General features: G+C 42.6%; 1 protein-coding gene across 2 annotated transcripts in view; it reads right to left on the bottom strand.

Moving 5' to 3' along the window:
• Positions 1-27,283, bottom strand: part of MBD5 (methyl-CpG binding domain protein 5) — a 201,106-nt gene that overhangs the window by 36,232 nt on the left and 137,591 nt on the right. For both annotated transcript variants that reach the window (XM_060257464.1, XM_060257465.1), the window contains 4 exons: positions 23,904-24,601; positions 17,932-18,034; positions 15,136-15,316; positions 12,173-14,314 (listed from right to left, as the gene is read on the bottom strand). In XM_060257464.1, the coding sequence (XP_060113447.1) occupies positions 12,173-14,314; positions 15,136-15,316; positions 17,932-18,034; positions 23,904-24,016 (2,539 nt within the window). In that variant the 5' untranslated portion in view covers positions 24,017-24,601. The remainder of the gene's footprint in view (positions 1-12,172; positions 14,315-15,135; positions 15,317-17,931; positions 18,035-23,903; positions 24,602-27,283) is intronic.

The following is a 27,283-nucleotide window of genomic DNA, read 5'->3' as shown; positions in this document are numbered from 1 at the left end:
TAGGGGGTTTTGGAGGGTGTTCCTGGAGTAGGCAGGGATGTCGTGTGACACACTGATGTCACTGACATCGAGGTGACACTCTTCTTTTTGGGCATAACTCTATGGTAAAACCGGCCTCAAACCATAGTTTGCTCAAAAAGCAGAGTATTGCCTCGACATCACCAACAAAAGGATGTCACTTCTGAATGACATCACCACATCGTGTGTGGAGTTGCTGGTTGGGAAGCGAAGGGAACTGTTGGCCAACTGGCTGGTGGTGGGCAGGAGCCTGCAAAAGCAGGGGTTCCCCCGCCCCCACCTGGGGGAATGGTATCCCTAACAATGAGAATGGCATGCAGAGCTCTCACTACCAATGTTCCCTCTAAGCTTCAGAGTCTTGTGAGCAACAATTTTACTTTGTGAGCTACTAGAATCAGTGTGTTCTGGGGTTCTCCTTCCTGACCTAAGACGAAAATGTGTGAGCTGAAGGCTAAAAATCTGTGAGCTAGCTCCCGCTAACTCAACTTAGAGGGAACACTGCTCACTACTTCCTTCTAGAAGTCAAATGAGGAAAGCACTGGGGAGAATATTCTACAGATTTACTACTGGAAAGGTCCCCAGAAGTTTAAGTCCCCTCACTGAGGACCTCTAAGCAGGACCTTCTGGTCAACCATAATAGGATGTATAAAAGATAAGAAGTTGTTCAAGTATGAAAGGGAACTTGTAACAAATTATTTCAAAGACTATTAAGCTTGAACCATTAGCTCCACATGCAGGGCTGTAGCCAGTGGTGAGGTGCTGAGGCTCTGCCCCCCATTGAAACCACAGCACCCTCCATCAAATCTCACCTGGTCTGGCCATGGGCAGCTGATAATGCCAAGGAGGGAGCTCGAGACCTTCTAACATGCCCATGGGGGAGGTCCCCATCATTCTTCTAGAGAGACGTCCTCTCTGATCTGTCCTACCACCTGCCCCCCTACCTCCTGTCCCAGCCCCTGCAAAGGTTGGTGGACATCTTTTCAGTCAGGCCTTGGGCCTACTGGGGTGAAAAAGATGGCCAACAGCTCTCAGTGGCTTTAATTTCTCCATCCTCTCCACTGCCCCCTGCATGGGAGGATCTCATTGCTAATGTCGTGTGACCAAGACTACATGATGGGTTATACAATGCAGTGAAGGGGGAGGGCTCCAGGTGGCTTTGGAGACAGGGCAAAGGGGAGGAAGGAAGGAGATATATGTGCTGAGAAAGAAGGGTTTTGGAGATGGAGCTTTGGGAGAGCTTCAGAGATGGAGAAAGAAGAGTTTTGGAGATGAGGTGAAGGGGAGAAAGGAGAGATGTGCTAGGGCAAAGGGAGAAAGATGAGTGAAGGAGAGGAAAGAAAGATGCTGTTGGTAAGAAGCTATTCCTCTCCCTCCCTGCAACATTAATTTAATAAATGTAATTTACTTGGTGCCCCCCACAGTGCCCTGACCCCTGAACAAATTCCACATGTTTGGAATGGAATGAAGGAGCATTTGCCAATATTGATATTATCCAGGTCTCAGTTTAAGACTGTTCTAGATCCAGGTGGGCAGCCGTGTTGGTCTGAAACAACAGAACAAAGTAGGAGACAATTTCACCTTTAAGACCAAGAAAATTTTATTCAGAATGTAAGCTTTCGTGTGCTAGAAGCACACTTCATCAGACAACAGGATGGAATTGCAAATGGGCCTAAATGTAGAGAAAGCGGGCAGTGAATAAGTATGCAAAATCATGGAAATCTTTGTTAATCTGCTAACAAACATTTCCATGATTTTGCATACTAATTCACTGCCCACTTTCTCTATATTTAGGATTATTTGCCATTCCACCCTATTGTCTGATAAAAGTGTGCTTCTAGCACACGAAAGCCAACATTCTGAATAAAACTTTGTTGGTCTTAAAGATGCCACTTGACTCCTACTTTGTTTTAAGATTATTCTGCTTGGGCAGGTCTTTAGTGTGCTTCTGCCTTGATTCTTCTTTCTGATTATGGATATTTTTGTGGGTGCGAATGATTCCTTTCCCAGTTTTATGCTTTAAAACATTTATTCTAATACAGCAGTTCTGGTTCGCATTGTCCCTACAAACTGTAAACCAGCTTGGACACTAATAGTGAAAAGGTGTAAGAGTTCCTTAGCACCTTCGTGGCTACCCACCTGGATCTATCTTAGTGGAAAGGTGGGGTAGAAATGTTTAATATAAAATATATATTTTGTAGTCATCTGTTAGTTTAAAAAATACATCTACAATGAGGCTGGGTGCTTACTGCATTTGTAGCAAGTAACAGCACTACCAGAACATACAGTAGGTCTAAACTGTAATGATAAAAAGTGTAGAGGTTAAGGAAGGAGAATAGTAATTAAAAGAACAGAATTCCACTCTCAAGACTGCCACCATGTGGTTTTCTCCATCTAGGACATAATGTGAAATGCATCTATTGTAGAGGCTGGAAAATGAATTTACACGAAGCACAGTTCTTGAGTTTTTCTGGAAAAAAAAAAAGATTGGGAGCTAATATCAAAGTTCATTAACTGTTTATTGAAGGAAATATTAAAAGGCAAAACAAGATCAGGATTTTAAATTAATCACTATTTTGCTTCCCCCTTTCCAAGCTCAAAGAGGCACTTGCAGTAACCCACATCAAGTGTAAGAAGTAATGGTGTCAAAGGCCAGGTACCAAGCAATCCCTAAAGTTACACCTTTCTAATCCCACTGAAGTCAGCGGTCTTAGCGGGATGTCATTCAGTGCAATTGTAAGAAGACAGTGACCTCACGGACTGAGGAGGGATTTTAACCTGGGTTTCCACATTGAATTCCAAATTGTAAAGCAATTTGTACAATAATATATATTGCGAAGGCACTTCAGGTCATATTTAAAGAGATCAATGGATATACAACCATTACAGGGGCACTGCTTTCATTTCTTTGAATAATTTTCTGTGGAAGTAAACTACTTTGCTTTTCAGTATTTTGGTGTCCATTATTAAAGCCTTGGGGGGGGACATTCTTTTACTTCCTCAGGATTGATAGAGAGTTACATTCAAAGCAATGTAAACAGTACATCAAGTTAAGGGGTTATCAGGCCAGAGGATAAATACAGGGCGTTAAATACAGTTGTTAAATACAGGGAGTTTTCAAGGGCATTTTTAAGTGTTAGGACAACGAAAGGAGGATATTTTATATTTTATATTTACATTTTCTTAGCTCAAGAAAATGTAAATATAAAAAATGTAGATTAATTTGATGTTAGCAATGCATTATTTTATCCTTTAATAAATGGCAGCTAATTGCTGAGAGAAGAAAGCATCAAATCACATTTCGCAACTCCACAATCACAGCAAAATAGCACTAGAAGGATGAAACCAAAATACAGACGAGATCCAACATCACATACTATTTAACAGCTCAGAAATGAGGCAGATTTTCCATCAATCCTAGTATAAAGATGCACGATCTCTAATCCGGAATGCTCTGATAGTCCAGAACGAGAACTTAATTAGTGGGATGCCATCAAGGGTTTTTAGAATTTTATTAGTTCAACTTGCCGAAACGTTTTAACTTGAAATTTAATTTTTGTATTGTTTTATCTGCTGTATATCACCCAGAGCCTGTCCTAGGCTGGGAAAAGGCAATACAGCAACGACGACAAAGCCTAGAAAACAGTAAGGGGCGGCCTAGTGGAAGGCTTGCTACCTAATTTACATCAAACATTTCCAGGCCAACATATAAGGTTGGATTTTAAAGAGCCACAAATAGTGAGCTAACGGAAGGGATTTTTGGCAAATTCTCCTTTCCCATTGCAGCTTCTGATAAGTCATTTCTGAAGGTCAGGGGCATGGAAATGGCAAGTGATGTAGTACAGGAGATCGGGATCAGGAAGGAAGAGCTATCAGAAATCTCTCCAATTCCTATGCAAGCTCACGATGGAAGAGGTCACACAAAGACAGGAGAGGCAATTCCTGACAACCCCTCTCCCCTTCTGGCTGATTTCCCCTGTGCGGCATTCAATGTCATTTCTGAGGAGCAGCTTTCCCGAATGTAGACGGCTACAACGGGAAGGAAAGTGTCGTATGTATGCACTCCCTTGATAGTTCTTTAGAATCCAACCCATAGCCTGAGAATGAATTATGGCATTTTCCATGCAAGTACGTGATTTCGAATTCAGCTAGCTGTTTAGTTCTTTATCAAGGCAAATGATAAGAACTTCAAATAAAAACTGAAAATGTACTTCAAATGGATTTCTAGTTTTCGTTGGAAGAAAAGTCAGATTCAGATGCTGGAAGAAAACATCAGATTCAGATGTTATCACAAATGAGGGATGTGCCAAACTGCAAACCAACAAGGAAGAACAAACACGCTAGTCTATAGCTTGTTACAATCCTGCAAATATTAATTTATTCAGAAGTACAGAAAACCAGCAGGCTATAAAAAGCAATTCTGCTAGGACTAGCTAAGAAGAAGAAGAAGATGAAGATGATATTGGATTTATATCCCGCCCTCCACTCCGAAGAGTCTCAGAGCGGCTCACAATCTCCTTTCCCTTCCTCCCCCACAACAGACATCCTGTGAGGTAGATGAAGATATTGGATTTATATCCCGCCCTCCACTCCGAAGAGTCTCAGAGCGGCTCACAATCTCCTTTACCTTCCTCCCCCACAACAGACACCCTGTGAGGTGGGTGGGGCTGGAGAGGGCTCTCACAGCAGCTGCCCTTTCAAGGACAACCTCTGCCAGAGCTCTGGCTGACCCAAGGCCATCTCAGCAGGTGCAAGCGGAGGAGTGGGGAATCAAACCCGGTTCTCCCAGATAAGAGTCTGCACACTTAACCACTACACCAAACTGGCTTTAAGACAGATTTAAGAATTTAAGAGAGATTCTATACAGGATTACTTTTCTATAAAGATCTGTGAGGATCCTACCACATGTGTATGGAGCGTGGTTTTCCTGTGTTCCTGTCGTGATTCCCAATGGGCAATACATAGACTCAAAATCTTCAAAAGAGGTGCATGAGGAACCAGGAAGAGCAGGGAAGTCAGGGAGACCCCGCATTATAGCAGCCCCTTCACACCCTGACCAATCAGCTGCAGGGACCAACTCTGAGGAGTCTGCTGGGGAGGCCCCATCACCAGAACCACCTTATGCCCCCCCCCAATCTTGGGACAGCTATGCATCAGCCATGGTGGATCAGGGCCCACACCACTAGTCTCCAACTCCCCCACAGGAACAGTAGAGCAATGGGCTCATACAGATACAGCCAACAGAACGTGCACTGCAAAGCTAGCAGCCCATGTTCCAACCAGTGTGTCAGACTACTGCAGTGTTCCCTCTAAGCTGAGTTAGTGTGGCCTAGCTCACAGATTTTCAGCCTCCAGGCTCACACATTTTTGTCTTTGCTCAGGAAGGATGACCCCAGAGCACACTCATTTATGCAGGGGCTCACAACTTTAATGACAGTAGCTCACAAAGAATTTTTGCTCACAAGACTCTGCAGCTTAGAGGGAACATCTCTGCAGACCCCTGCATGATTCTGGCCTCATTAGGACCTAGGTGAGTTTCAAAAGCTGCCTTCAGAACAGCTGGGGTTGGTTTTCCCCCAGAATATTTAAGATGAGGGCGAGGAAGGCAGCTTTGCTGGATCAACTGGTTCATGAGGCCACTAAACTTGTTCTCTTGACCCTGCCAAACTTGCTGGCAGGGTAAGGCCCTGCTCTTGAGGAGACTGGTGGACTTGGAGGCCTGAGGCCAGAACAGTTTATCTCTCGTTTCTGCATCTCTTTCTGGTACTTCTGGTAAGATCACAACGATAGTCATGGGACCAATTTGAAGAATGGCTGCTTGGGGGATGGGGGACTTAAAAAGGACCAGGTGCTGTAATTGCTCTTTCTTCAAGCACAGCCCTGTTGAGGAAAGGGGTAGATATCACAACCCTTTGCTCCTTCTCCATCCATCCCATTGACCTGCATGTTCCTTTGCAGGGATCCTGCAATTTCAGGAATGGTATTACAAAGGGATGGAGGGGCTGTAAAGTGAATGCCTATTATATGCATGGATAGTTGGAGATGTGCCATTACAACAACTCCTTCAATATAAATAATGGCACAGTAAAAGATGCTCATTTTGACAGGCATTCTTAGAGACATGTGTTGCAGTAAGTAAACACTATTTCAAAATAAAAACCTCATCCAAGAATCCTGACTTTTGCCCATGATGATAAAATAGCACTTCTCTTAAATGCAACTGTTTTGATTGTCTGTGACAGACAATAACTACGAACATGACTCTCCATGATTTCCTATTCCAACCCTCACCCCCAACAACATGGTATTGTTGGGTTGTTTTAAGACATGCTACATAAAGTTTTGGGGTGTTTAACATTTTACTGTTTTCAAATTTTTATTTTTTTCAAAACGAGAAAGGGTGGTACAGAAGGAAAAAAGAGAAAGTGGAAAGCATAAATTGGGGTGTTTAGCACTTTAAATAAAATTAAAGATAAAAATAAAGTAGCCTAGTTGTGATGAAATAAATATTTATGAGCTACTGCCAATTAAATCCCAGTCATATTCTTACACTTTACAACAAATAAAAATGCAAATACTGACACAGATATATAGAACTGAGTTCTTAGCAAAACATTACTTTCATTACAATATAAAAGTTAAGCTACATTTTAAGGGCAATTCCATAAAGTTTTTGGTTACTTTGTAGCCTGCGACTCCAGCCAAGAACATCTTCCAATGATGCATTAGATTATTAGAATGTGACTATCATGCCTGGTTTTATTAGTTGTGCTCCTACTAATTATGTCTTCTGCTGTTTTTACTGCATCCGTTTTAAAATTTCATATGTGGATAATAATGCCAAGTCTTGGAAATGATGATAAGGCAGAGGTTAAATGAACAAATAAGTACATTCCTCATAAATGTGTACAGTTACAACCACCAGTTCCACAACTGAACAACCTCCAATACCTTTAAGAGAACTATGGGAGACCTATGAAATACTCTTGGTTAAGACATTTTATATTATGGTTTTGCTTTGAAGTGGCACCTCAATATGAGGCATTGTCTTGGGCTAGGGTTTCATAGATTGATGATAATGATGATGAAGAAGATATTGAATTTATATCCCGCCCTCCACTACGAAGAGTCTCAGAGCGGCTCACAATCTCCTTTACCTTCCTCCCCCACAACAGACACCCTGTGAGGTAGATGAAGATATAAGATTTATATCCCCCCCTCCACTCCGAAGAGTCTCAGAGCGGCTCACAATCTCCTTTCCCTTTCTCCCCCACAACAGACACCCTGTGAGGTAGATGAAGATATTGGATTTATATCCCGCCCTCCACTCCGAAGAGTCTCAGAGCGGCTCACAATCTCCTTTACCTTCCCCCCCACAACAGACACCCTGTGAGGTATTTGAATATATTGGATTTATATCCTGCCCTCCACTCTGAAGAGTCTCAGAGCGGCTCACAATCTCCTTTACCTTTCCCCCCTCAACAGACACCCTGTGAGGTAGATGAACATATTGGATTTATGTCCCGCCCTCCACTCTGAAGAGTTTCAGAGCGGCTCACAATATCCTTTACCTTCTTCCCCCACAACAAACACCCTGTGAGGTAGATGAAGATATTGGATTTATATCCTGCCCTCCACTCCCAAGAGTCTCAGAGCGGCTCACAAACTCCTTTACCTTCTTCCCCCACAACAGACACTCTGTGAGGTAGATGAAGATATTGGATTTATATCCCGCCCTCCACTCCAAAAAGTCTCAGAGTGGCTCACAATCTCCTTTACCTTCCTCCCCCACAACAGACACCCTGTGAGGTGGGTGGGGCTGGAGAGGGCTCTCACAGCAGCTGCCCTTTCAAGGACAACCTCTGCCAGAGCTATGGCTGACCCAAGGCCATTCCAGCAGGTGCAAGTGGAGGAGTGGGGAATCAAACCTGGTTCTCCCAGATAAGAGTCCGCACACTTCACCACTACACCAAACTGATGACAATAATAGTAATGATAATTTCAATTTATATCCCAATGTTCCCTCCAAAGCAGGCTCAGGGGCAGATTACAAGATTAAAACAATTTAAATGAAACTAAACTACAATAAAACTGATTAAAATCCAAAGCCGTCAGCAAAAACCCTCCAAAAAACTCTGCCTCGACAGACACAATTCAGTTAGATTTGGAGGCCGCTCAATCCCAAACAGTCGGGGGAGGGGGTGGGGGAGACCAGATAAAAATGACATGTGCTGCCTCAACTAAAGGCCTGGAGGAAGAGTTCTGGTTTACAGCCCCTGCGGAACTTCAACAGATCCCCACAGGGAGCTCATTCCACCAGGCAGGGGCCAGGGTTGAAAAAGCCCTGGCTCTAGTCAAGGCAAGCTGGAGGTCTCCGGGGGCAGCGACCACCGGACAGTGTTGGGTAGCTGATTGTAAAGACTGATGGGGCTCATATGGGGAGAAGCGGTCACAAATGTATGCAGGCCCCTGGCAGACAGGGCTTTAAAGGTAAGTACCAGCACCTTTACGCGGACCTGATACTCAATAGGCAGCCAGTGCAGATATGAACATATGAAGCTGTCTTATACTGAATCAGACCCTTGGTCCATCAAAGTCAGTATTGTCTACTCAGACTGGCAGCGGCTCTCCAGGGTCTCAAGCTGAGGTTTTCCACATCTATTTGCCTGGACCCTTTTTTGGAGATGCCAGGGATTGAACCTGGGACCTTCTGCCTCCCAAGCAGATGATCTACCACTCAGCCACAGCCCCATTCACGGCTCTCCAGGGTCTCCAGCTGAGGTTTTCCACACCTATTTGCCTGGACCCTTTTTTGGAGATGCCAGGGATTGAACCTGGGACCTTCTGCTTCCCAAGCAGATGCTGTACCACTGAGCAACCGTCCCTCCCCAGTCACAGAGATCACAGAGCACAGGATAGATCCATGCCTGTATATGCGACCGTCAACATCCACACAGGGCGTTCTGCTCCACAAAACTCTGTCCTCAGCTCTCTCCCCACTTCCATGGCACCTCTGCTTTAGGATCATCAAAACTGCTCTGCAGCTTCCGTTATAACCTTGCCGCTGCGCTATTAATGTTTACATAAAAGGATTTTTATAAAAGATTATGATGATGATAATTTCAACGTAACGAATTGCCCCATCCTGGCTGGTGCTGGGCTCTGGGAGATGTACAACAAAGAATAAAACTACATACGTTTAGATCATTACAACCAGTAAAACCAGTTAAATGAAAAACAGATTACACCCCCCCCCCCCGATAGCATCTCATTAAAGTGCTACTGATCCAGATTCTCAGATGTTGCATTGGGGGTGGGGAAATGGGGCCAGTCCTAGACTATCTGGCACCCTAGGCAAGACTAACTTCTTGTGCCCCCCCCACCCAATAACCAATTTTCAAAAATAGATGAATTGTGGGAAAAATGAAAAGCACAAAACTTGAAATTGCTCCCTGACCTGGATAGTCTGATTACTGTCAGATCTTGGAAGCTGAGCCGGTCCAGCTCTGGCAAGTACTTTGATGGGAGACCTCCCTGAAATAACACAGTTGGGAGGGAAGGCTCTATTCAATGTTAATCCTAACTGGCTGGACACATTTTTCAGATCCACATGTTCTGCTTTGAGTTTCTAATTGTTCTGTGCTCGGCTGCAGAATACGCAAAAACAATACGGGCGACAGTAATGAGAACATTCTGGCCAACAGGCTGCTCCAAGCCTCCTAAAGAGAAAGTTAGCCTGCTTCCAGCCTTCAAGAAATATACCCTGTCGGAAAGTTAGTCTTCCTGACAGAGCAGACGGACATGCCTTTCTAAAGTGGCGCTCGGAGGCACTTCTTTTCAAGCAAAGAATTAACACTGCCGTCTCTTCCAGCACCTTCCCAATGTATGGCTGTCCTCTCTACGGCTCAGTTACTGCTACTTAAGCATGCCTTGGATTGAAGTCTTAGATACTAGAGAGCTTCTAGCCAACAGCCTGTTTGATGCAGAAGGTACCCTGGGATCCTTACGACCAGAAGCGACCCCCCGTCCCCCATCTCTGCAAGGAGAAAATCAACATCGCTGTCTGGTGGTTGCCCCCTTCTTTGTAATCTCCTGAAGTTCCTCGCATCGTCAAGGGCTGCAAGCAATCCACAAAGCACTACAACCTCCCCCCCCCCCACAAAAACAGCTTCTCCTCCTGCTTCTGCTGTCCTAAGCGCCTCTCACTATCGCTTGTTTAGCTCAACAGTAGAGCCCCATCCTCTCATGGGGGAGGGGGTCAGGCACAGGCCAGGTGGGAAGACTACCAACGTCAATATGAACCCTAAGTGCCCCCCAGCAGCACACACACTACCGTAGGAGTGAGAGCGGCCAGTCACCTGCCCTAGCACTATAAGCAGAGGCAGATCCTTTAGTCTGAGGTCTCAAAGCAACTGCGCTTGAGGAACAGGAGTGGAGCTGCCACTGCCTGGGGCCAGAGAGGTGACAACAAGCACCCTCTTTCTGCCCCCGCTACTGTCTGAAGACACGCAGCGGCTGTGTGGCCATGCTGCTTCTCTCACCTGCCTTTCTGTCCTTTCCCATGTCCCTGTTCCCAGATGGTAAAGCCCAGCTGGGCAAGAAGCCAGATCCGCTGAAGAGGGAGAAGGAGGAAAACTGCTGCTGCAAAGAGGAGCCGAGGAGGCAGCTACGCTGATTGCTGGTGACCCATGTGCGCTGCTGGCTTCCTCTGCTGTTGGCACAGGCACAGCCCAGTGCTGTGCAGTTTAGGGGGAAGCTCGGGACAGAAGCCGGCCAGTGGCAACACATCACACGATGCCAGTGAGTCATGTAGGGGGACCCAATTTGGCACCCCCCAAAAGGTGCGGAGGAGAGAGGTGCCAGCTCAGCTGTCCTTAAGCAAAAGCCTGGCGGAATATCTCTGCCTTACAGGGCCTCCGAAACGGAATAAGATGCCACAGGGCCCTGATGTCTTCTAGAAGAGTGTTCCACCAGGTCAGGGTCATTCTAATGATCATCATAAGTGAAGGTCATTCTGCTGAAAATGCGTTGTGAAAAAATGCTGACCAGTTTTTAAATTTTGATGCTTCTGTTATTTTGTGGTTTTTAAATTTTAAATTTCAGATTTTCCTGTCAACCTGGAGCTTTTTCATGGTTTGTCGAAAGATCTGTCTGTTTGTGGCTCCAGTCTCATCTACAGATGAGGGCACGTTGAGATTTAGATAAATTTATCCTGGCTTATCACAGTCCTCTGCAAACAGAGGCTTCCCGCTTCTTGCTTATTGTTCCTCACATTTGCCTGTGCTGGGATTTTGGGAGTTACAGTCAAGCAGTTCAAATGGTTGCAGTAACTTGTTGCAAACAACCTTAGATAGAACTGAGCATACATAAAATGCAGGGGACGACAGGAAATAGCAGCAAAAAACCCACAAGTTATATAAACGTTAAGAAAAACAAAGATAAAATTTTCTCCTTCCCCTCCCAACCAGACACGACTACCATAATAAGCACGCAAATTAAGTTACAGCAAGTTGGACCTTGAGCATGGCTCTGGCTCGATTTTCATAGTGGCGAAAGCATACAATGAAACCATGTGGGTGATGTCCAGGTCTACATCAGCTAGAAGGAAAATATTTTTTTTTCTGCCAACACACACAGATCAAGGCTAGCAAAGATAGCTGCAAGAAATCTGGATCAAGGCTCCCCATAAAGAGGGCAGAACAAAACATAATGAGAAAGATCCTTCGTTTCTAAAGCTCCGCAGAGACACAAGTGCCGGGCGACATGTTTCCAAGCGTACTGACCTGATAACACGGCTGTTAGCATAGTTTGAAAACGTGCAACGGTAAAGCAATTCTGAATTTATGGAAAGTGATGGTAAAAAGGTAGGAAGCTCTGTTATGGTTCCTTTTGATCAATCCAACCATGGGGAAAATTTGGAGCCGCTTATGACCTTCCCGTTGAAACTCTCTTTTGAGAGGAATCAATGCAGAATGAACTCAGATAATACCATTTTTGGATAGCGCATAAAACAGCACATTCTGTGATACACCAAGTTACTAAGAACATGCAACAGAAATGTTCATTCCCTTCTCTTGAAGGGAGCCAAAAAAGATTCATTTTTTAAAATACCCTTATTTAAGCTCTCAGATAAATAAGATACCTGCCAGAAACATACCTGCTTCAGGACTTGTTTGATTGCAACTGCTCACAATGCTGTTTGGCATCACCGGAGCGGAGGCTGCTTGGATTCTTGGCTGAGTTGGGTTCACATGTAACGAGTTTCCTAATGCCATTCCAGATTGACTGAGCACCCCACAATTCCCACCGGCTTGCATCTGATTTATTAAGCCTGTAAGATGGTTGTTTGGACCGGGGCTAGTTCCGTGGCCAAAGTTAGTGTTTGAATTCTGGCAGTGCATACTTTCTCCTCTTAGAGGTATATTCTGTGTCAGTGTATTCTGAAGAGTACCAGAGCTCATATTAGTGTCTGTAAAATGCAGCTGGTTAACAGAGCAAGGCAAAACAGTATTTGAGCTCCCACAACCAGTAGTGCTATTGCTGCTCATGTGAGAGCTTTGACAACTCATGGATTGAAGTAACTGGGACATAGAAGTGATGGGAAATGAAGCCTGGTTCTGCTTTCTTATCAAATCAGGCCCAGATTTAGGGACTCCAGAACTATCCAATTGAGACTGTCGAAGCAAACTCAACACTGTAGTGGTTGGTGGTTTCCTTTTCCTTAAAGGGTCTTTTTGTTGAGACATCAACTTATCTCGTAGTGCTGCTCGACCGCTTTGCCCTTCATTTGATGGTAGAAGCATGTTGGCAGTAGGGGGAAACATGGTGTTTAAAGTGCTATGTCCATCATTGCTGCCACCACTGGCAACCGTTCCAGAGTTGCTACTGCTGTTGCTATTATTACCAGCAAGTTTATTTTGATTTGCTAGCTGTGCTTTGGCTGCTGCTGAGAGTAAACTACTAGCTGGAAAAGAGGCAGCATTGTGCTGGTTCAAGATCTGATTTAAAGGCATTCCCAGCAAGCCAGGCTGACTTTTCATGGGCCCACTTCCTGCAGATGCGGATGGAAACACTGCATTGCTTGGCGGATTTAATACATTACTCATTCCAGCAATCAATGGATTAGGGATGTCTTTATATTGATGGAGTCCATCAGTCTTGGTAGAAGGACTTGATGGCATGGATGGTCTAGGAGATCCTATTGTTGACCTTGGTGATCGCGGAGGAACTTTAATATTACTACAAGATGACTGTGGTCCTACTGGAGGCATCATGAAATTCCCATGATCAGATGACGTGGAAGATGAGCGTGATCTTTGGGGCGAAGCCTCAATCCTTCCAATTCCAGATCCCATCATATGAACTGGTGATGTTACTGGTGAGGGTGAGAGGGAGGTTGAAGCAGAGTGCTGAACTCTTTGCACATGACCCCCGTGATTTGTATGACCAGGTTTTACAGTTGGCAAAGGGAGATTACTTGGCAAAGGGACAACGGCTGGAGGCATGCTTACATTCATCACAGGTACCTGAGAGTGGACATTTGAGTGATAAGTACTTGGATTAATTATCACAGGATTCTGATTCACTGGTTTGCTAGGTATAGGGTCAAGAATGCCAAGTGGATCCTTTTCTGATGTCAATGGCTTTTTCTGAAGAGCACAAGAAGGTGGAGGAGGTGGTGGTGGTGGAGGACCTTGGGGTAGTTTGTGGTGAAACATTGCACGTGGCATTTCCATATTAGTTGAAAAGTTACACATGGGTTTTTTCATTACTGGACTTTTTGTGGTCAGGGTCGGGGAAAGAGGTATATTAGTCCTTCCAGCCATTGCACATGACGACTGCACAGGAGAACCATGTAGCATTACAGAAGGTGGGGATAAAGGGGTTCTGTTCATATGAACGGGGCTAGAGTTAGGTGCTCCGTGAAAACTGGAATTATTCCTCGTGAAAATATCTGGACTTCCAAGTGGGTCTGTCCTAGGAGAGATTGAGCCATCTCCATATATTTGTGATCCTGATGAAGCTGGACTAGGCATTCCTCCATGATTGCCCCGATACGGAGACTTCTGTCCATGTTCGTTACTGCCCAATCTCTGCCTGGGATAGACAGAATGGAGTTCTTGCTGTTGGCTTCCAGTCATCTCTTGCACATACAGCCTACCCATGGCATTTGAGGCCCCCATCATCAACTTGAAAGGAATCTTACATTCTGGCATCACAGAATTCGTAATCCCTTCATGTGATTTATTCCTCACTGATCTTGGAGTTGTTGCTCGTGAAGGTACTACTGGAGTTGCACCTGATTTAGAGAAAATATTAATTACTGTCATTCTGCTAAATAAAGCATACTATAGCAGAGTGAAATCCTTTCCCATGCACAACACTGCGAGAGTATTGCATGTGCACATTAGATATATATGGTAAGGGGAGGGCCTAAATCAGAGATTACATCCAGCAATCACATTTTCCATAATTTTTACCAACTGAGAAAAATGCTACCTGACCTCCACTAGACTATATAGTCCATCAGACTATTGCACGGTATGGGAAAACACCTTCTTCTCTACTCTGCTTGGCTCTCTTCCAGTCCTCACTGTTGTCTGACATTCTAAAATGCATGTCCATTTTAGCTTTTCGCCAACAGATGGAAGTTCTGCAAAGCATTTATGTATATTAACATATGGAGCTCTCTGCTGTTTCAAGTCAGCAAGCCCAGTCTTTTTTAACTGGCAGTGGCTCATGAAAGGGTCTCTCCCAGACTAACTATCTAAGGTCCATTTAGTTGGAGATGCAAGGGACTGAACCAAAGATCTGCTGCATGCAAACCATGTGATCTGTCACTAAGATACGTGATGTTAGACCTGGGAACAGAAAGGAGGTTAATAACTAATGGGGCAAAGCAAAATTCCTCTAAAAACTATGTGACATGCTATAGCTACCACGGTAGAGTAAACTGCCTGGTTGACCAAAGTCACCCCACATAATTCAACTGCTTGTTCTATCTTGGCTTAATTTGTAACGGATTTATACAAAAAATTGATCACTTCTAAAGACATGTATATCAGAAGTACATGTTTTCTTTCTCTTGCAAAGAACAAAACAAAACAACAAGCCACTTACTTGTTCCACCTCCAGGACTCGTCAGAACCAGAGATGGATGTGGTGCTTCCATGCTTTTATGAAGTGTAGCCACTGCAATGATTTTCCTTTTGTGAATGCATAGCTTAGTGACATCTTCATCGGCTTTAACATCATCAGCTGTTCTTTGTGTCACAGCAACTCCAGGATCAAAATTAAATACCTTAAAAATAACACCAGAAACACATTACCTACAACATTTTGTTACAAGTCTCAAATCCCCTGGAAATCCAAATTAAATTTCCTTTATTGTCTGTCTTCGCAGTTGGCACTTCAGAGGAAATAAAAAAGTTAACTCAATGCACTGGGAACGGTACTCAACAACTGCAAGATGACCAGTGCTCCATGAAACTCTTTTGGGTCATGCTTTTGGTACCTCACTACAGGGCTTGGTCCTGTTCTATCTGAGTTGTCATATGTCTTACTTAAATTCTCCAGGCAGCAAACTTAATTGCTCCAAGAGATCACAGAGTTATCGGAACCTGATGGATATTAAAAAGAGGATACATTTAGTCGCTAGCAGAAAGTGGGAAATTTTTGAGAGACCAGTGGAAAGTAACATCTCATTCCAAAGGTAGATAGGTGTGCACAGTATGTCTCTTACACTCGGGGTGACAACATAACTATTAGAGCTAAAAACCAGTACGTAACCAGGTCAATGTCAATATATTTATGGTTTTTACTGCATTTTCAACTAATAAATTTGTATTCATTTTACATACCAGTGCTTATTTTGCATGGTAACTGCATGGAGTTACACATAAACTATAACACGAACTATACAAGAACTATAGTGGCTACAGGGTCATTTTTAGGTAACACCTACATGGCATTTTTTGCTTTTATATTTCTTAGAAGAGCAAGGGCTAATGGTTTCTCCTTCAAGTTCCACTGCAGAATGTGGAAACAGCTTGCTTCTTACAACCAAAAATCAAGACATAAATTAAAAGGATCATATTTGCACCAACTTGTAGCCTACTGAGCAATACGCTTTTCTTTTCTTTTTTTTAAAAAAACCCATTCTGCTACAAAATAATGACTGTATTCACTGAAACAGAGACCGAGTTCAAGCTCTGAAAGGCTCTAACTCAGGGGATGCTTAATGTAAGAGCCACAGAGAATAAACGTCAGATGTTTGAGAGCCACAAGACATGAACAAATATTACACGTCTTTATTAAAGCTCTTAATACTTTCTTTGCACAGAAAGATAAAATACATATGTATACGCTTTACAATATAACCATGCTAGAAGACTTTTTTAAAAACGAAAGCTGCACTAAGTTCCTCCTTGACCTCCAGGAGCCACACGGTATGCGTGAAACAGCCACATGTTGCTCCGGAGCCACAGTTTGTCGACCCCTGCTCTACCTTATATAACAGGGGTGGCCAAATTTGCTTAATGTAAGAGCCACAGTTAATAAACATCAGATGTCTGAAAGCCACAAGACTGGCAGGCAGGCCTGCAAACAGATGAGGGAGGGAGAGGTGGAAAGAAATCAACTTTAAATGCATCCTCCGAGCTGCCAGCTAGCTTGGCTTGGAGAAGTGATTTAAAGAGACAAAGGCTTTTTTCAAACCAGTCAACGGGGCTGTGGGGGCTTCAAGAGCCACAGTTAAACCACCCCTGTTATATAAGAACATAAGAAGAGCCCTGATGGATTTGACGGGTAGGACATATAGTCAAGCATTCCATCTCACATAGTAGCAAGTCAGTTCCTCTGGAGAGCCAAAAAAGGGGCATGGAGGCTGAGGCCTTCCCCTGATTTTGCCTCCTGGCTCTGGGATTCAGAAGCTTAGTGCTTCTGAATGTGGAGGTTCCCTTCAGTCATCATACCATCCATGGATCTATCTAATCCCCCTTTAAAGCTATTTATTCCTGTGGCCATCGCTACATCCTGTGGCAGTGATTTTAATCACTCTTTGTGATCCATATTTTAAGAAGAAGAAGAAGAAGATATTGGATTTATATCCCGCCCTCCACTCCGAAGAGTCTCAGAGCGGCTCACAATCTCCTTTACCTTCCTCCCCCACAACAGACACCCTGTGAGGTAGATGAAGATATTGGATTTATATCCCGCCCTCCATTCCGAAGAGTCTCAGAGCGGCTCACAATCTCCTTTACCTTCCTCCCCCACAACAGAGACCCTGTGAGGTAGATGAAGACATTGGATTTATATCCCGCCCTCCACTCCGAAGAGTCTCAGAGCGGCTCACAATCTCCTTTCCCTTCCTCCCCCACAACAGACACCCTGTGAGGTAGATGAAGATATTGGATTTATATCTCGCCCTCCATTCCGAAGAGTCTCAGAGCGGCTCACAATCTCCTTTACCTTCCTCCCCCACAACAGACACCCTGTGAGGTAGGTGAAGATATTGGATTTATATCCCGCCCTCCACTCCGAAGAGTCTCAGAGCGGCTCACAATCTCCTTTACCTTCCTCCCCCACAACAGACACCCTGTGAGGTGGGTGGGGCTGGAGAGGGCTCTCACAGCAGCTGCCCTTTCAAGGACAACCTCTGCCAGAGCTATGGCTGACCCAAGGCCATTCCAGCAGGTGCAAGTGGAGGAGTGGGGAATCAAACCCGGTTCTCCCAGATAAGAGTCCACACACTTAACCACTACACCAAACTGGCTCTACACCAAACTGGCTCTTAATCACTCTATGTGTAAAGTAGTGTTTCCTTATGTCATTAACATTCTTCGCAGAACTGCAAGACATTCAGTTCAATATATTATGTTGACATTCACAACATATTCACAAGTACCCCGTTTTTACCTTGGGGAGGATGAGAGGGCACTCTAAACCACACTTGCATGTTCCGTCAGTCAGCAGGTATGTTTTAACCTGCTCCAAACAGGACAATAAAGACCCACTAGGACTGGAGGGGAAAAAAAAGAAAAGGAAAATGCAACAAAAAAAACATTAATCAATTAATCAACATGTTTCACACACAATTCAAGGAGCAATATATGAATGAATCCCAGTAGTCCCAGAGCAATATCCACAGAAAAGTTAAAATAAACGCAATTTTTGTTTAGGACTATACTTGTTTTCCTCTAACCTACATTTTACTAGAACTATTCAAAGCTTGATATTTTAGAGATGTTCCATTGAGCCTTTATAGGCCAGAGAACTAGGCCCATATCTTTACACTGTCTCCAATCCATGAGGCTTCTATTTCAAGCAACGCCAAGCCAGATTCAAGGTAGCTTTCTGTCAGTGGAAAGGAGGGAGTGGATTTTCACATTTAACTCTCACGTAGCTCCTAAGAGTCCTCTGTCTTTAGGGTTTGTAGAATCTTTCGGACTCAAGTGCCGTGTTCTACTGGAGAAGGTTTTTCTTCCCGACATTTCGTTCTCAGCTGCAGAGAACATCCTCAGTGGCGTTGCAGCCAGAGCAGGCGTTCTGACCTTCTTGGCTGCTGTGCCAAGAATGCACAATGCCAAGAAGACCAAGACGGTCAGAACGCCTGCTCCGGCTGCAACGCCACTGAGGATGTTCTCCGCAGCTGAGAACGAAACGTCTGGAAGAAAAACTTTCTCCAGTAGAACACGGCACTCGAGCCCGAAAGATTCTACAAACCCTAATGATGATACCAGCCGTGAAAACCTGAAATTTTTGAGTCCTCTGTCTACTGGAAGCAGCATTTTCAGGAGCTCAGAGGGCTGCAGAAGCAATGGGAAGCAAGAAAATTTAGTTCCGCTGATAAAAATTCCCTCTGTTCAGAGAAAGCGAACTTTGGATTCAACCCAATAAACATTTGTAAGCTCATATATTTAGACAGATGATCTTCAACTGTTTAGTGAGCAGAAGGGGTCTTCATAGCAATGCTGCTAATGTACAGAGAACTAATTTTGGGGGGGAGGAGATTAAAAATTTGGGTGCAGAAAATAAATGGACATATAATAGAACTGGTGGCCAGTTTTAAGTATACTGGGGTGGTGCTACAAGCCTCCGGTTCGAGGAAGGCACATTATGATTATGCAGATGTTGGACAAAAATCTGCCCATATTATAATTAAGTTTCTACATACAAGAGTGGCCATTTTATTCCAGTGACTCTTAAAATATTTCAAGCCAAAACACTGGCACAGATTTTATAGGGGGCTCACATTATGGCCATCTCCCTCACGCTTCCTGCCACTGGAACAAGTGCAATAAAAAAACTACCCTCTTTTGTTTTGAATGCTAATATATGACTGTAAATGGGCATGGTAAAAGTGGAGACCAGGGTGTGTCTTACCTCATTTAATCTTTGGTTAAAGTTAAATATAAAATCCCAGGTTTAACTCCCCTGATTCTTAATGACAGCTATGAATGAACTTGGTTAAAGGCAGTCAAAACCAAGGTGAAGAGTTTGGGTTTTTCTCCTTTTTCTGTCCAGGGGCTTGGGTACGAACAGGAAAAACAAACTATGAAGCAAAGGGTGCTAGATATGGAACGGCAGACAGATCTAAAGAGATCACCAGCTTTTCTGCCCACCAACAGCTCCAGATATGTCGTTTCGCCAGCAGTTTATCTCTCTCATCTGGAGATACCAAGTTATAGGAGAGAGCATTTACGCTTGCTAGAAACCAAGTTTCCCCTCAGCAGGGCAGTACAAAAACTCCCGATGGAAAATAGGTTATGCCCTTGTAGTACAGGGGAGACTAAAATTATGGAACATATTTTATTTCACTGCCGTTACTACCAAGAAGTTCATATTAAGTTTGTTTCTCCTATAACTAGTAAGTAGCCTTCCGTCCAGAATCGGTGTAGGCTAGAATGCTGCTAGCTTATGACAATCCACCGGTTTTAGCAAGTAGTGCGAAGTTTCTTGCTGCCTCTTACAGAATTCGGCAGATAAAGTTTAAGAATTAATTCTACTTTTAAATATTTTAAATACTTCATTATGTTTTAAATACTAAAATTATTAATAGCCTTTTCAAAATGTATATTCTGTGCTGGTCAATTATCGTTTTTAATAAAAACTGACTGACTGATTACTTTTATAACCAATTATCAGTAATGCATTGCTCCCCATCCTTGTAAAATTGTTGGTTAGATTGTCTATACTTAGCCAATGTTGTGCCATAGGGCATAACTGCTGGATGAGGGCTGCGCAGGCTTAATATCATGTAGCAGGGTCTGCATCAAATGGACTATTTCTGCCCATATGACTTCCTCTCCACTGCAGCGTAAAAGTGGATCCAAGTCATTCTTCAGGCATGCCATAGTCAGCCTAGACATGTATTATATGTGACAGGTGGGGAGCCCTAATACTAGTTTTAGACTAGACAATGGATTACATCTAGGAAAATACATGTTATGCATTCATATACATTCTGCTAAACACAGAAAGCCCTCCCACAAAAAAAAAGCTAGCAATGGCTAGCAATTGGCTTAGCCAATTTGTAGCTGTTTAAAGGGGAGGACAGGGTTTCATCTTCAGTGACCCTTGAGCTTCCTTGGAAATGCAGAATAAGATTGCGGAACAATTCCTCCCTTCCTTCCCCAGTTCTAAATTCAGGTAGAGAAAAGGAACTAGTACGTTGGTCAACACAATCTGAGACCCTCCAAAACATAGTACCCTTCATTCTCCTCCCAGCTCTAAGCCTGGATGTAAGACAGGGCCTGTACATACTCAGCCGAGCGATGCCCACAATAGTGAGCAACACTTAACTTCTGCTCCAGCACAAGAGGTTTTGACTTTTTCCCTTAAAGCTTGACGGAGGATGAATCATTGGGACAAGGTAAGTTGTATTAACTCACTCATAGAAAATGCACAAACATGGGCAATAAAGCTTGAGGTGCCTTAGTCCTAACTATCTTTATACTGCTTTTATATGTTTAGGGCACCCTATTTAAAGACATGCAAAGCCATTTTTAATGGATTTTCCAGGACTGGCTTTAATTTTTTTTTTCTTTTAGACCATTTAGCTCTCACCTAGGCACTAAAGTTATTCCTGCTGCTTTCTCAACGATGCTGCAAACCAGATGCAGTTGTGCTGTGTCTTTGCAGGGCAAATAAGACTGAATGACTGCTGAAGAGAAATGTGACTGGAAGCGCTCAGAAGCAGTAAATCTCCCGGTGGCTCGTCACGTCTATCAACCAGCACCTCTTTCAAGACGCTCAAATTATGGCTTCAGTTTCTACCTCGGGAGCCGCGTATAGAGAAAGGATGCTGTATGCATACATGCATTTATGCACACAGATCCAAATTTTCAGTCAGTAGGAGCCAGACCTGTACCCAGGTGGCCATACCTCTGGTGTTGCTTGCACCATTGCTGGCAACTATTTAGTAAACACATGCAGATACATGCTTGAAGCCTACCGAATTTTTGAATGTAAGTCCAGAAAATGAAAACAAACTATAACCCCCCAAATAATCATTCAAAATACTTTCACTGTAAATAGTGTGGCCAGAAATATAATTCAATGAAATTGTGCAAGTTACAAATGCTCAGAAAAAAAAACACCAATTCAAGAACAAACAATAAACAAGCAAAAAAACCCGTGATAGGTTAGTTAATTCCTTGTGTTAATATGTGGAGATGAAAGTTAATTATATTCCAGGATTAAAGCTGTACAGTAAGGACAATGAAACCACAAAAAGGAGGAAAATTGCTTGATTCTGCTCTTATGAACTGTGACAAAGTATTAAAACAAAATCATATATGATTTTTAAAAAGCCTTCTCAAAGCATCATGATATGTATTTTAGTTCAACTAAATGTATCTTCTCACGTTTCCATGCCAACATGGATGTTAGACAGGTAATTTCGGTTTTGTCACCACTGCAACTGCTATTACTTTCGGCAACCAAGACAAAACTAGCATTACACTTGAGTACAGATTTTGTCCTCGAATGGCTCTGTTTCCTTTTTTAAGGTATCAGATTTCAATTACATGTGACTCAAGAGATCTGTGATCAAGTTTCTTCTGTTTTTAATTGTTTTTAAAAGTAACAGTGGAGCTCAGGGATCTGTGATGCAGCATAGGAACTGGGAGGGGGGGGGGGGAAGCATTAAGCCTTCCTTACCAAGCCATTTTCCCAAGAGAGGTCTACCCTTTGCTTCCAAGAAGAGGCTATTAAGTCTGGTAGAGAGAAAAGCTGGCTAATTGCCACTAGGCAAGGAGGCATGATTTCTAGCCAGGAAATTACATGGCAGAGAAGGGGCAAAGACAATTCTCTCTGCTGCACGCTGGTCCACACTGGTCCTCCCCTCCTCCACAGCTGATTTTAAACAAATTGCAGTTGTCTGGAGATAGGATCACAGACCTCCAGTGTCTCACACAGCGGAGCCCTCTGATCTCAACAGCCAGGTGCGTCAAATAGGCATTTCTAGCAGCTGAATGTTACTAACTAGCATTATACTTGCACCATGATGTACTATCTCTTCTTCACTTTCTATTTTTCTTGTGAAATTCTTTTTGTAGCTTCCACTCAATATCTCACCCAGAAGAATTTATAGCACTACATATACTATCTATGTCTATGCCCTGGCATCTGTAACCACAGAACCAATCACAATTCCATTGTACCTGAATGGAATATTGTGACATTTACAAACTCTATCCTACCTAAATAGAGCTGGTTAAATAAACATAATTCCAGGATGGAGGGAAAAATGCAGGGAGGAAGGAAACAAAAGGTCCATGGTGAAAAACAGAGTTTCCACTTAACTTGTTGCTATAAGTTAACCTTCGAATTACAATTTGATTTCTACCTGTAACACACCTCATTTAAGAGATATATGAGCAAAAAAAATAAAAATAATTCTCAGCACAACACCACGAATATTCTGATCATCACTCAACAGTGGTTGTTACCTAATCAGCAACAAAGCTGAAGCCCAAATTATTGAGAGAAAGGCAGGATATTTAAAAAAAAATATTTAATAAGGAGAACAATAAAAGCGTACTTCAGAATTAGTAATACAAAGTAGTGGCTAACCCAGTCTTGTGCAGACTAGAGGGGAAAGAGACCAAGCACCAATTCACAGGTGCAGATAAATGACAAATGTAAATGTAATTACAGTGTTTCAAGTAAGAATGTCCACTGGATTTTAAGATGCAGCAGCATCTTGGCCGTACTGTCTTCTCACACACAACACCCCCCCCCCCCCCAAAAAAAAATCCCTCCTCACACACAAAAAGTAGGCTACAGTACTAACATGCTCATTTCCCATGGGAAGGATTTTTTTTTTGTCTGTTTTTGCAGAGGACCACTCAAATGTTCTGTTTTTTTACAGGCGTTATGAAACAGAATGATCCAAGGAACTCTGCATCAACTGACTGTATCTCAAGAGCATAACTAAACCCTTTGTGGCCTTTGCTTCATTCTCTGGCCCACAAGCATACTTTAACGTTTGGGGACAATGCAGACTGCAGAGAAGATGCACAGCCAATCTATGTTCCTTGCAGGTCTTCCACCCTCCTGAAAAGACATTGGCCGGTGGCTGAACAGTTCTTTTTAGAAGGGCACAGTCAACTGATGGGATAACTGATGATTCTCTGCCAGCCGGATTTAACCCACAAGGAACCACGGTTTCCTAGCCCCTTAAATAAAATGCTACCCCTTATCTGACTTAGTGTTAACAAGCTGACACTAAAGTATTCATTCCAGTGGGAAAGGGGGAAATAAGTATCAATTTAAGTAACATTAGAACTTTTAGTGTGTGTGATAATCTCCAATCAGGAATGCTGTTAAAGATTGAACATCAGCAGTAATTCTGAGTAATCAAACATGCCTGTTAGAATGCTCACCTAATATACAGAACTCCATTTTGATCCACCCGCCGTTGCCAACCAACTGGAACTTGTACTGCAGGCAGCCCTCCATCCTTGTCCCCACTATCACACTCCTTGCCTCCATTCATTTTTCTGATTCTACTTATGACTCTTCAAAGATATCAACAGTAAGATGATATCCTTATTTTATATGTCATCATGGTCTTCAGAAGGCGGCCATACAGTACAGCAATTCCCAGATTGTAAAAAGTGCATTGGGAAGCTCTGACTCAATTTGGAACCAAGTCTGCAAAATCTGCCATTTTTGTGTTAGTGTGTTTGGACAAGTTCAGTTGCCCATCCTGATCAATATTAGGCATGAAACGTTCTATTCCTTATGTAGTCATGAGGATAGCCTAAATGGGTAAAATGAATGTTTCCAAATTGGGAAAATCATAATCCATCAATGCTCCGTTACTGGCTGAAAAGAGGAAAAATACTTATTTCTAGTTCAACAGCATGACTCCAAACTTGATGACTTGCTACAGTAATTTCTGTTTTGAGAGAATAAGCCCCATTTTTTTACAAGTGTGTTATAGCCAAGAGTTCCAGGTCTTAAATCCTCTTATATGCCATGTCGTTTTTGTTTTCTTGTCCTCTTCCATTCGTTATCTAAGCTGCTGACGGATACCTCTTCTGATTTTCTCATGGTGATATAGCTCCAACAAGAAAATCTGAAAAGAAAACACAAGCAGCTAATATTATACTCAAATGAAAGTTTACTTTTTTGTGTACGTGCACATCAAAGAAATGCAGAACCAATCCTGTAATTCATAAAACACTATCTTAATATAAATTTATGGGGAAATACATCAAAGAAAAGAGAGTAAGAAGTAATACATCAAAGAAAGGAGAGTTTCAAGAGTAGTGTGGGATACAGCAAACTGTTCCAATGAAAAGAATCAACATTTTGCTGAATGTGCATATTTATTTAGCATACCTAAATAAACTCTTTGGATTCTAGCAATTTTTTTTTGGTACTTACTTTAACAAAAGTTATACCTCACCTTTTTGCTTTCATCAAGGCCACCAAGGTGGCTGGACAAATTAAAAACTGACATAATCACATCTTAAAACCAATGAAACCAATAAAAACACATAATTAAAACAATTAAAATCAGATTTAAAATACATTTTTTAAAAAAGTGATTAAAATGTTGGGCAGGGAAAGATGGATCACCGAGGGAAACCAAACCAGACAAAAAAGTCAGCCACTGGCAGAAGATCACGATAGAATCCCTGAAAAGAGAAGTCCAGGGTTTTGGTACCATCATGAAAAAAAGGCTCTCTCCTAGATTATGACTCAGATAATTTCAGAAGGTGGAGGAACTCAAAGCAGGGTCTCAGACAATGACTACAGTGGTCAGGTAAGTTCATAAGAGAGTAGGTGGTCCTTCAGATACATTGCTCTTAAACCGTATAGGGCTTTAAGGATTAGCACCTGCATTGACTTGTGCTCAGTAACAGATTGGGAGCTAACATAGATGGGCCACAGCGGGAGTGTTATGGTTCCTATGACCAACTCCAGTCAATATTCCGGTTGCAGCATTCTGAACCAACTGAACATCTTTATGGCTGACTTGGAGCAATGCTTCCTAGACTCCCACCTGCTCACACCTCTCTTATAACTGTGTTACACTGAACATATGGTAAAGAAGCCCTGGACGCATTCCACCAGGCATTCAATGACTTTCACCTTACCATCAACCTGACAATGAACCAATCTATTCAAGAAATATATTTTCTGGACACTACTGTAAAAATACACAATTGATGCATAGACACCACCTTATACCAGAAACCTACTGACTGAGAAACATATCTGCATGCTTCCAGCTACCATCCTAAACATACCAAACGATCCATTGTATACAGTTAGGCTATGGACGCATTTGCTCCAATCCTACTGACAGAGATTCTCACCAGAGCGATCTATAATAGAATACCCCTAGTAGTCACAACACAACTCTCAACTCAAAACAGTTCAACACATCATCAAAAACTTACAACCTCTATTGGACAGTGACAACTCTCTTTCACAAGAACTGGGGGAAAAACCTTTTACTGCACACAGACAAGCCCCCAAACTCAAGCAACTTCTCACCCACAATAATACAACATCTCTTTTGAGCATGTACATTGGTACCAGAGCTTGCAATAAACCCAGATGCCAATTTTTGCCATGTATATTCAGACAACACAATCACTGGACCTAACAGCATTTATTACCATCTCAGGTTCATGCACTTGCTCATCTTCCAATATTATATATGCCATAAAATGCCAACAACGCCCTTCAGTTCTCTACATCGGACAAAGAGGACAAACCCTACGCCAAAGGATAAATGGACACAATTTTACTTTGGGATTTCTATCCCACCCTATCCCGCAAGTCAGGGCAGCTTACAACAATAAAATCAAACAGAATTAAAATAACATAATAAAAGCAAGTATAACAAAATCAGGAGTCACTCAATAAAAATAACAAATTTGACATCAGGAATTACAAAACTGAGAAACCTGTAAGAGAACACTTCAATCTTCCAGGATATTTAATGGGTGTCCTCAAAGTAGCTGTTTACTGCAAAGGAACGTCAAGAACAGAATTGAAAGGGAAATTTGCTGAATTACAAGTTGTTATAAAACTTGGAACAAACATCTCCCTGGTTTCTTATCTTGTTAAATATGCTAAACCCATCCTCGCCAAGTAGAGCTATACATCCATGGTATTTCACTGTATTCTTCTTTTAGAATAGTGTATCAGAATAACGTTGGTGATATTATGCAATATACCAGAGTAGAAATCTGACAGAACTACTCTTAGAAAAGGGAGTTGTTAGTTTAACCCATACCTGAGAGGTACACATCCACTGTATTCTAATGTATTTTTGTATTAGTATATTAATAGACTCCAACTTCATTCTACAGAAAAATGTTATTTTAATCCATGGTTTTAGAGGAGACCAATGGAACATTATAGCAGACTCTATATGTATTACTCTTCACAATTAAGAAACCTAACGACATAGCAATCCCCAATTCTGACATGCCAGGCCGACAATTACCAGACCTGAATGTGTTATTCTTTTAATCTGTTAAAAACATTTTCACTGTTTTGCATACTAATTCACTGCTCACTTTCTATATATGTAGGACCACTAACTGCATTCCATACTATTCCATACAACTGTCTGATGAAGAGTGCTTTTAGCACACAAAAGCTTACATTTTGAATAAAACTTCAGACTCCAACGTTATCCTGTTGCTTCATGGCTGCCCACCTGGATCTGTATAACTGACCATACAAACACTGATGGGGGAAGATGGAGAAAGTGAAAGTAAAACTACCTGACCTC

The sequence above is a fragment of the Heteronotia binoei genome, chromosome 16 (genome assembly GCF_032191835.1).
Source record: "Heteronotia binoei isolate CCM8104 ecotype False Entrance Well chromosome 16, APGP_CSIRO_Hbin_v1, whole genome shotgun sequence".
NCBI lineage: Eukaryota > Metazoa > Chordata > Lepidosauria > Squamata > Gekkonidae > Heteronotia > Heteronotia binoei.
The sequence above is the reverse complement of the archived record's forward strand: the minus strand, read 5'-3'. Positions and strand labels throughout refer to the sequence as shown.